Below are 12,009 nucleotides of genomic sequence, written 5' to 3'. Positions count from 1 at the left end.
AAATATTTTTTACATAAATACTATAAGTGAACTGAACATTTTGCCGAAAATTGTAATTCTTAAAAATGGCATTAAATTTAAGTGTCTCAATCAAATATGCAACAGAGCTGCAACTATACTAAATTGAATCTATGTGTACCTAAATACATTTAATGGGCTCCTCGCGTCCGAACGCTGCAGCGATGCCGTACCTTTAATCAATTGTAAACAAACTATTTTTAATATCAGTTATACAGGCCGCAAAAGAAACGTTGATGTACGATAATGCAAAGCCATAGGCAGGGTCGGTGAGAGGGTGGGGCAAGGAGGGCTAGATCCCCGGAGTCCGTCATCTCAGCCTTTCATACAGTATTTTTATTGTACAAGCAGTATGTATATCTTGGTCAAGCAAGTGCAAGTAAAGAGGGCCTGGAACCGATCAGTCCCGGAAGTCCTCAAAAGTTCTTGTCAGCCCTGGCCCTAGGCCCGTGTGTTTGACACACGCAACACACCCAGTTATTTCCACAATGTTCTAAATGTCTGGCATTCCTGAGATTTGAGCACAACACTGCCTACAACACAACACATTGGTGTAATAATATTTTAAATAAATTCTTCCGATTCCCAAACTGAACAATTGATCCAGCCACGTAAATAGTTGCCTATTTTATAGGGGAGGGGGGGCGATTGATCTTTTTCAAAATGATTGGAACTTAAATAATGTGCAATAAAGTGGCATATATCACAACCCATTATACTGTATCGTCCGAATTACAAATGTATAACTAACCTTACAACTTAATTAAAATATGTGTCCCCTGAAATCTTACAAATACCCCAAAAATTGTACAAACAATATCTTATATTTTAATTCTTCGTTAGTATAATACGATCTTGAGTTGGAGGCAATCGCACCTACCGTCCCCTCACTATTAAATTAAGTGCCTGCGTTCAAGTAAATTATATTATTCAATGGTAATATCATGCCGCGCGTTGATTACTTGTGTAGCCGCTGTTTACGATACCTGGTATTTTTACGAATTAACGATACAATCTCCTTGAAAATGAGTTCACAACCGCGCACACTAACCGCTATATGCAATACACGTGCTGATAACTACAATGCAACACGGCTGCGATAACAATTAATACAAAGCAGCGTCTAAGCGGTTAACAACAGCAGCAAAAGCACTTTATTACGCTTATACTTTTCAAAACCGGACGGACTTGAGAAGATTACAATGAGTACCGAAAACGAAAACCCAGATGATGCGCCGAAAAAAGCTTTAATTTACATCTGTGGAGGTAAAGTATCAAACGAGTATACATCGTGTTAATTTTAGTCGTTTTTCAACATAAATCGAGAATCTACAGCCCTTAACTATTTGTCTTGTTTTTTATATTAAACCACAACAACAGCGTGTCAAGCTGAAAATGAAATGAAACCTAAAGATCCGATCCGATGCAGAGAATGCGGTTACCGAATCATGTATAAGAAACGAACAAAAAGATGTATCCTTTTGGTATTTAAAGTAGTATATTCACATAATTATTGTGTACATTTTAATAGTTATGTGTATTAACAGGGCTCGGGAGTTAAAGCATTTACTTATTTTTATGGCTTTACTTAAAATGTAGCAAAGTGCTATAAAAGTGTATGTCAACTTATAACATGTACAATTTTGAAATTCCCTTTTTTTGGTTTTTTCAGCAATTTTTCAATAAAATGCTTATTTTCAGTTTTTTTTTATTTTTTTTGCTTATTAGACCAATTTTTTTTACGTTTATATAGTTTTCCAAAGTAGTTTTTGATAGAATTAAAATTAAAAATAATTCTTATCTTATCTATGTTGTCACATAGTTCATCGCCGTCCGAGACATTGTTGTAGGGTTAACAAAGAAATTCCAATGCTGAAAATAAAACTGGGTGTTAAACATCAGAATGATCAAGAACAGAGAGAACAGTTTACATTTTTTTTTTTTTGAATAAATATTTTTGCTTTGTTTTTATTTTTTTTAAATGCTTATTTTAGTGCTTATAATGATGTTTTTAAGGGCTTATTTTAATGATTTTAAGTTCTATAAGTTCCGAGCCATGTTTATTAACTATAAATTATTTTCAAAATTTAAGTCAATCTAAATAAAATTAAAATGGGACTTGGTTGACATTATATCGTTTGTTTATTATCCTACCTTCAATTATCAATAATCTATTAAAAATTGTATGTAATTATATATAATTAAACATGATTTACAGCTAATATTTATTGCTTTATCATAAATATAATTAATCTAATGAAGTAACATTTAAACATTTCAAAGGATTAGAGAAATTGATTCGGTAATACTATTTTTCTAAAAAAAAATATTGCTTAAGTAAACTCATTGTTATATACTAGTCATACTGCTTTTTATTCAATCAATATCATATATATCAAATTATCAAGAATGTAATTCATGTTTCACTGGCAACTTAACATTTACTTTATCTAACAAATTTATTTGTAAAATGCAATGTACTTTATATACTGAACTACAAAATGTTGTCTAGGCAGCATATTTGAGTTCTGAAATTATATGAATTGCAATGTAAACATTTTAGATTTTGTTCATTTCAACTAGTTTCCTAAAGTTACCTGCCTGCCTTAAATGGAAGTTTTATTTTTTTCTCTTATCAATTAAAATATAGCTATTGTAGCAATGGATAACATATAATATTGATTGTTTTTGAAAAGTATTTGAAAGAAAAATAATTGCAATGTGTGTTTTGATCTGTTTCATTGTAATATGATTTTTATAATGTTTCAATATATGCTTAAATAGTATCACTAATACTATTTTAGTTCTTCTAAAGGATTGTAATATTAATTATTTTATATTTTAGCATTAAAGTTATATTATTAGTCCATAGCATACATTTTTGTTGTACCTAAAGTAGTCGTATTCATTTTCTATAATTCAATACATATATATTTACTGTTTTATTCTATTTAAACATATTTTCAGTTAAATACATGATACACATAACAGCTGATTTTTGTGTATATTCAAAATTAATATTTTATGGTTTTCCACTATGTTTATTTCATCAAACAACACTTTCTTTTTTCTCCTTATGCATATTTTATGTGCTATAAATAAATTATTAGCTATTGATTTCTTTGTATTTTCACCAATGTCAAATATTTTTTTTGTAATATGTTAGAAATTATTCAACTGGTTAATATTACACTTTTATAAGTTATTAGTCAATTCATTTATGTTAATGTAAGATTCTTTTTAGTCATGTAGACATTGTATTTATGTAGTACTAGCTATTATAGCATATTTATTTCAAATTTAATAATTATTAATCAATAAAATTAAGATTATACTAATATGTACTGAGGGATTTTTAATTCTTAGAGTATGAAAAATAACAAATTTTTAGTAAATAAATATTTGTAAAATAATTTAAAATAAATTATTTGTACTTTAAAAACTTATTAAAATTTTCCTTCACTAATTATTTTTAGTGGTTGTTTTTAGCGCTCGATGAACATTATTCAAGTACATGATGTTTACAGAAGTAATAACAGTTTAATTTTGTCTACAATTTTAAATTTTAAATTGTATAATTGATCATTTTTATGATTTCTTTGTATTTGAATTTTCTTTACTGAAATTATAAGTTATAAGTTCTCTAATATTATGTATTTTATTTTTTTATTAATCTCATTAATTAATTAAGTGAATTATGTGTAAGTTATTGAATCAAACATTTTTAAATAATTATCTTAATGATTATTATTCGTGTATTATAAAATTATTTATGTATTATAAAATATTTATTTTATTTTCAAGCAATATTTATCCTTATTAGTTATTAATTTGTAAAGTTTTGAATGTATAGCATTGAAATACTTGATGTGTGCTATAGATAATGTATATATACATTGATAAATTCCATTTAAATTTAAATATATAAAATAATTATTTCATAATTAGAAAACAACACTGTGTCATTAGTAAATTGTATAATCTTAAAAAAAAAAACAAGATTATTAAAATCTAATTATTTGCTCAAAACCAAGCAATATTAAATACGGATAACTTTGAATTCATACAGTTAATAGTTGTATAGATCAAACAGATGATTTATTAAAAAATAACAAAACTACTCTGTTAAGTGAGATACAGGGATTGGTAATTATATGATTATTACAAATTATATTATTGGTCTTATAAACTTGAAATCAGTGTACCATAATCTGAAAAACGTCTCTTGTTGAAGGATGTCACACGAATCAGATTATATTTCATAAAATGTTTAATATAGTAGAAAAAATCAAAGTTTTGATATAAATTAAGCTTTTAATATTTTAATTTTCGCAATGAATAAGCATTTGAAATTTTGAATTGTGAAAATCGAACATTTTAAGTGTTTTTTAACTAGGTAAACAACTAAAATTGTTTGGTGGAAATTCATCGAAATATCCGGTTTTGCGAAATTTCATTTTGTAACACTACATACACAACAAAAATAATTTCTACGACTTTCCAGTATTTTTTTCTATGTAGGTATATGAAAAATCTTGAATCGAATTTTCAAGTCTTAGTATAAAAATTGAAAATTGTATGAAATTTTTTTTACAATAATAATGTACCAAGCAGATTTTCGTGGTTTAAATCGTTTTGTCAAAATTTCGTATTGAATGCTTATAAAATTTCTTTTTGATTTTAATTTTAATTTATTTATTTTTTAATCTTGAAACATCACGGAATTCTGAATTATTTAATAGTTGTAATTAATATTACAATTGGCTATTGTATATGCTGTTTATATTATATTAATCGATTTAATTAAACTTACATTTTTTATTATTAAAATGTGTTATAACATTTTAATCATACAAGTGTTTAACCTTTCCAGTCCCCAAGTCTTAATATTACAGATTCTGAGCTGAGCAAAATACCTATTCAATAATTTCAAATTTTTGTTTGTGTCCTACACGTTCTTTTTGAAAAAATGTTTTGATTTTCAATTTCAAAACTTCAACAATATACTGAGCAATTGCCGAAATTAAACAAAATACAGAATAATATGAGACAGACAGAAGTAATAAGATCTCTTTATTTTTCTTCTATATATTATCTGATATGTTCTAATTAATTTTTTTATTTATATTAAATTATTTTCACTGGATTTTATTTTGGTAGGTGAATAATAGGTATAAAAATAAAACTAAGAACTTGTGAAGTACAAACGAATAATACTATTTTATTATAGATTGTCAATTTGTATAGTCATTCAATAGTTGGGGTATTTGTTGATTAGATTTTTCATTAGTTGGTGGTGCCCTCATTAGTCATTACCCAAATTTTAATTAAAAAGTCGGTTTCGGTTTCTTTATAAATATTTTTATAGGTTCTAGTAAAGTAGTGGCGTAAATTGGATCCAATTTTTGGTGGTGCAGAGGCATATCTCAACTTATAATTTCCAACACCCCAATTTTCCGATTTTCTAAGTAAAATTCTTCCCAATAAACTATATATTTTCCCATATATTTCTTTAAATAACAATTACATTTTGAATTATTTTAGCATTAAAACCTTTATTATTACATTATTAATAAAAAAAAAAAAACAAGCAAATTTTGTATGCTGATTTCTTTAGTTCTTGAAAATAATATTATAGGTATACAAATTTCAATAATTTTCTGGTGGTGCAAAAACATATTTTTGCACCACCCAGTTTACGCCACTGTAATTAAGGTTTCAGTTTTAATACTTTAAACCATTTCGATCCGAAACCGATATTTTTCAGTTAAATTCAAATTCCTGCTTTAAATTGTTGGTTAGCCATTTTTGCTAAAAATAGTACATCAAATACGTATATTGATAACATAAAAATAATACATTTTTCTTTGATTACTTAGAACTTCTACAAAGGCAAACTAGATAGCTGTCCAGGTCACCGGTCAATATTATAAAATATGCCTAATACGAGTACTTATGTTTAATATCATGTCAGTCGTAATATCAGTATTTTGTAGGGAAGCCTTAAACATTTTAATGGGATGCAGTGACCGGTTACATCAATAGTCTTACCAACTTAGGTTGGTATAATAGTCATATAAGTGTATTTCGTTTAATTTTAATGATTATTTACACCGTAGTATTTTTATACTTAAATAGATTGAATTATAAACTTATTGACAATACTTTTTTCAAATTTTTTTCGTTTTATTTCGAAAAAATTACGTATGAATATAGTAGGACAAGATACTGTTGAAAAAATTAGACGAAATTCTTATTTTTGAATATCGTTAGTCTATACTTGCTGGAGGTGAAGAGTTTTTCTTGACACAATTACGATTTATTGCTGCGAATTAAAAGAGAACACGAGTTATATGTTATAAATAAATAATATGTGCCGTACATAATATTATGTTCAGCACATCATACAGCCGAAAAGTTTGTTAGGGGAGGCAACATTCACCCAGAACGCTCCGGAATGCAATTATGGTGGCTTGATAGCTACGATGACTCCCACTACTACTTACTGAATAATATATGTTTAGTTCACAGTTAAACGACAAATGACGTTCGTCACATCATCAGCTTGACATACGTATTAATTAGGATAATTTTTTTTTCTTTTCTGTAATCCAAATTGTGTTGTAATTTAAAAAAATATTAGTATTATGAATTTTGTATTAATGTAACCCAAGATTTTCAATTGGCAATACAAGTCTTGAAAATTAATTTCATTACAAACTAAATTTAAAAAAATTATAAATAATAAATAATAAGTTAAATAGCTTGGATCTAAAGGGTTTTCAACATCAGTAAATCAATAATTTTTAATCATACTTGTTCTGTCACAGTGCATTTAGGACTAGCTTACTCCACTAATATATTCAACAGTAGAATTGTCCTTTTGAACAATACCAGTACTAGGGCAGTGTATTCTACAACAGTATATTCAAAGGAGGAATAACATTTTTTATCCACTTAAAACAAAAATAATTAAATTATTTTCAATCCCATATTTAATTCAATACAAGATTATCTTGTCAATATAAACAATGTAGAGAAGTGGGATTTAAAGTTTTCAGTTAGAATAAAATAAACAATAAATAAACAAATGCAAAAATTAACAACAATTTTGTTTTATTACTATATAATTGAAATTCCTAGAAAATTAGGAATAGAAAATTAGATGAGTTTTATTTACTCCCTTAGAATTTCCTTCAAGTCTAGGTAATAATATATTACAGACTTATTATTTTAAAAACGACTAAAACAATGGAAAAAAAAATTGAGTTTACTGTTTAAGTGTCTACTAAATAACCAAAAAAAAAAAAAAATATATATATATATTAAAATTAAAATAAAACAAATGTTAACCACATAATTTATACACAAGTAACTATAATAAAATAAATAGTGGAATTTTTTATAGAACAGTTATATAATAGTTACGAATAATTTGATAATTATGAAAAACAATAAACACGCGATTGATATGAATGGAAAATAAACAAATGTAATATTTGAAAGGAGTATTTATAATAACTTTTTGAACTAATAAACAAATTTAATGGCAGATTTTCATATATATATATATATACACACACATATATATTTATGTATATATAATATCTAGGTAATTTATATACTTCCATCAGAATATACGATTAAATTACAAATACATTGGAATGTTTAAACACATCTTATCTGTACGCTCACTTAAAATATTAATTAAAAACACTAATAGTTTTTTTTTTTTTTTTGTAAACTTATATACTTCAATTATGTTCTATTATAACATTTAAATTAACCAGTAACCATGTAAGCCTGCACTAAATTTACAATGAATGTAAAAAACGTTTGAAAAAAAAATTATTAATAATAATTCAAACTATGTATTTTTGTCAAATTGTAGTACTACAAAATTTGTGCTGAACTGCAGTAGGAGTATCCATAATTTAGTATATTATTATTAGTGTACGTTACTCAATAAGATGGAGAACAATCGCACACTCGCCTAAGTTTAGATTGCATCACATCGCATAGAGTACTTAATATTTGAGGGTCATCCCCTCGAAGTTAAGTAACATTTAAAAGTGAGAAGGGAACAATATTTAATAATAACTCATTGAAACATAAAAAAAAGTTAATAATTATAATAAAAAACAAAATATAACCTTTGATACATGAAAATGGCCATCATTTTATTTAAATATATGTGTTTAAAATAGTTTAAAGATTATTACTTATTTTGCTACGTGAATGGAAATATGGTTTTGAAAGCTGGGAAGGAAAATACACGTAACTACATATAGGTGAGTGGCGCAAGGATACAAAAAATTGGTTTCCTTTCAACTAAAATGTTTATAATACGGTATATTGTTTGTATTGACAACTGAGCGTCAAATGGGTGTTCACGGTTGGTTTTTATTATTAATTTTTTTTTTTTTTTTTTGTAACAAAAAAATTTCTTTTCTTTTTATTTATTCAAGGGGCAAATTGTTTATTTAGTGTAAAGGTAAATTGCAACAATCAGTCCATACAATCCCAATACTTCAGCGAAAATTAGGATCAAGATCATTCCTACGAATAATCTGGGCTGCTGGGCTGTACCTCTGACACCAGCATCACCAACAATACCAATAGCGAAACCAGCAGCTAAACCACTGAAACCTACAGAGAGGCCAGCACCAAGATGAATGAATCCCCTATAAGAACAAAAATTAGTTTGTATCTAGTGTTTGTCTCTATTCACATTAATTTGAAGTCATATTTATACATATTTACAAACTTACTTAAACAGGGAATATTTATCAGGCTCTTCTAGGGCACCTGCTATTAGGACAGCTACTACAAGACCATAAATAGCAATGATACCAGCCATGACAACAGGGATGATGGATTTCATTATAAGTTCTGGCCTCATTACTGACATGGCAGCAATACCAGTTCCTGATTTTGCTGTACCATATGCAGCACCAAGAGCTGAAAAAAAAAAATGAATTAATAACACTACAGAAAAAAATAAAGAAAAATTAACTTTAATCTAAATAATATAATTATGTATAAATTTTTTTTTTAAAAATACCATTAACTATAGATAGATTTGAAACTAAATAAACTAACAGAATTTATTAAACTATCACTGAGCTATATATATAACAAGCATAAAGAATTGATAAGACATACAGAAATACTAAGAAAATTTCAAAACATACATTTATAAGTACAGACTTCAACAGTTACTTGTCAATATTTTTTTTTTTTTTTATTATTAATTTATAATATGGTATGAGATATTAATTTCATTAATTTTAATTAATATATTAATTCTATGAAATACTTAATAATTTTTAATAATAATAAGCTTTATTGTTTATGTTAAGTATTGAAAAACAAAAAAACAACTATTTCAGTATCAAGTACATTCAATTGTATTTTTATTTTAATGTTGAATCAATTTCAATTCTTTGTTATACATAAAATACCTATAACAATTTAAAATGATTGTAGGGATTGGTAATTTATGTTTAACATCATAAACCGTTTAATTAGAAATACACAAATTACTTATTAGTTCTAACAGAAAGAAAGTATATTATGAATTGCACAATTACTAATATAAATGAGATTTTAACTGCAATGAATTTGATGTAATGACCTAATGGTAACACCCATATTGATAATTATTTAGATAATTGTGTACAATATAAAGTAATGTTAAGTTACAATTTAAACAGTAATACTATCATACTGTCACATTTCTATAAGTATTATTAAACATTTCATGAAGTAAAGAAGCTACAATTTAAAAATGGATGAAATGTAAAAAAAAGGGTGCGGCTCATCAAAATTATCAACATCCAAAATCATAGAGAAAAGCAACACAATACATACTTAATTCTGGAAATTAAGAATTTTTAATTACTAAGGAATATATAACATGATAATATATACATCATAATAATGTTAGTAGCAGAATGGGTTTTTTTCTCATTAAGAAATAAATGAATAGGGGATATGAAAAATAATTTAAGAAATAACAACGTATGACTGAAGAACGTGTTGTTATTAAAACCCTTAAGATGGCCAAACAATTAATTAATCTAAAGAACTCCACAAACGGAAAAAACCAGAATCCAAAATATCCAATTTTCCCAAATTGGTTCGAATATAAGTAAATGACCTTCAAGCACCGCGCCCATGATTTTAAGAGATTGCTTCGAATGATGTTCACTTTTCGGGATAAAAGGTAATAATAATCGGTTATGATGAAATTGAGGAAAATGCATTATAAAATTTAAAGTGCAGACCGGAGACACCAAGATATGGTTTTCAACGAAAAAAAATCACACGGGTCACGCCCATGCCTATATTAAATGTGGGACACATTAGTACACGCGAACAGGTTGCATTCGACGGCCACCGCCGCCGTCGAAGCAAAACAAAACAGAAAAATCGGAATTTTCAGGATTCAAAGATTAAAATCTGGAATATCAAGAAAACAAGTTCACGTGATGTGATAAGATTTGGAGAAAGTAATATGACTTCAGTCATGATAATGTCTGATGGTAAAAAAAAAAAAAGGTATTTTACATGGCGTTAACCTCGGCTAACGACACAGCAACATCACAACGTTTAACCTCGACACAATGTGGACAATACCAAGGTTTATCGCCGGCGAAATGGGTCATGTGAAAATCGGTTGGAAAAAATTGGCATTTTCGGGGTTTACACGAGGCGGGAAAGCAGACAGGGATAGAGGCGAAATCGCAGCGGAATTAAATAAAACCAGACATCGATCAGTGGAACGTAGAATGTAGAATATTGTCAATTCCGGCTAGCGATGGTTATCAGGCCACGCCTAACAAACTCGTGCGTAAGGCGGCAAAAAAACCTGATTGACAACAAAGGTCCCGCCGTGATGACGATTTAGATCAAGAAAATCAACAAGAAACTTTTTGCCGACGATCGAGTTCCAAATCGCGCACATCTCGACCGCCATCAGAACGGAGCGATGATCCCGTATAAACAGACAGTGGTGACGGCGGCGGCGTTCTATAGCGGGTGGGTGTGGCGGGCGTGAGAGACATGGGTTTTCGGCCGCAGCTTTCAGGCCAAATGTCCCAAGCTCAAGCGCAAATCGATAAAACGCCGACAGGCGACCGTAGACTTATGTGCGTGTGCGCGCGCGATGACACAAGCGGTGCGGAGAGTAACTCCATGGTGGTAAATGAGCGGAGTAATCGAAAACATTTTAAACCAACACCCGTCCGTTACATAAAACACGATACATGATATTGGTCCGACAATAATAATTGAACAACAACCATAAAACTCTACACCAGTTCATGCTTACCGCTAAATATGATGGCCGATGCCGCGCCCATGACGCCGAAGAACGGCCCGTAAATTGGGTTTGTTTCCGAAGTGCTCATTTTTCTGTCACAAAGTCGCGGGCGTTAAAAAAAAGAAAAGAAATTAACTAAAACCTTACGGAAAAAAAAAAAAAAAAAAAATGGTCCAACTCAAACGTAGAACGCAAGTTGTACGGCGACGACGGAGACGGACGACGACGTTCGATCGGACTCGCGTGCGCGTGGAAAATAGAAAAATCCAACGGGGCTAGATCGTGCGAAAGTGTGTGTGTGTGTGTGTGAGTATGTGCGGCGGGACGCGTTCGCCGATGATAAAAATTTAAGACTATGTACGCGGTCAGTTACGAAACCAGTAACTAACGGGCGGACGGGGAAAAAAAAAACCGTGACAAACGTACAATGAACGCACGGTACACGGTACTATCGGCGCGCGGTGATCGTTGCCAGTGGTGGTAGTGGTAGTGGTGGTGGTAGTGGTGGTGGTGATGATGGTAGTGGTCTGGTGATGGTAGTGGTGGTGGTGTGAGTGATGGGAGTGGTGGTGGTAGTGGTAATGGTGGTGGTACCGACAGTGGCGACAACGGCGACGAGCCACGAAGACGGTTTGCGGCCTGCAAAACACTGCTCGGCATCAAGA

At 29.3% G+C, this 12,009-nt stretch overlaps 2 protein-coding genes across 2 annotated transcripts; one reads left to right on the top strand and one right to left on the bottom strand.

The window, feature by feature from the left end:
- The first annotated feature begins 1,105 nt into the window (after positions 1–1,105).
- On the top strand, positions 1,106–3,602 carry LOC112684591 (DNA-directed RNA polymerases I, II, and III subunit RPABC4). Its single transcript, XM_025556188.1, has 3 exons — positions 1,106–1,284; positions 1,399–1,491; positions 3,495–3,602. Exons 1-3 carry the CDS (start codon positions 1,221–1,223, stop codon positions 3,515–3,517), a joined length of 180 nt encoding a protein of 59 aa, XP_025411973.1. The 5' UTR covers positions 1,106–1,220; the 3' UTR covers positions 3,518–3,602.
- A 4,528-nt stretch (positions 3,603–8,130) lies between these two features.
- LOC112684592 (V-type proton ATPase 16 kDa proteolipid subunit) lies at positions 8,131–11,805 on the bottom strand. Its single transcript, XM_025556189.1, has 3 exons — positions 11,354–11,805; positions 8,790–8,979; positions 8,131–8,702 (listed from the first exon to the last, which is right to left on the bottom strand). The coding sequence occupies exons 1-3, from the start codon at positions 11,430–11,432 to the stop codon at positions 8,498–8,500; spliced, it is 474 nt and encodes a 157-aa protein (XP_025411974.1). The 5' UTR covers positions 11,433–11,805; the 3' UTR covers positions 8,131–8,497.
- Positions 11,806–12,009: the final 204 nt, after the last annotated feature.

Source organism: Sipha flava, unplaced genomic scaffold, assembly GCF_003268045.1.
Source record: "Sipha flava isolate LNK unplaced genomic scaffold, YSA_version1 252_pilon_pilon, whole genome shotgun sequence".
In the NCBI taxonomy this organism is placed as follows: Eukaryota; Metazoa; Arthropoda; class Insecta; order Hemiptera; family Aphididae; genus Sipha; species Sipha flava.
The sequence above is the reverse complement of the archived record's forward strand: the minus strand, read 5'-3'. Positions and strand labels throughout refer to the sequence as shown.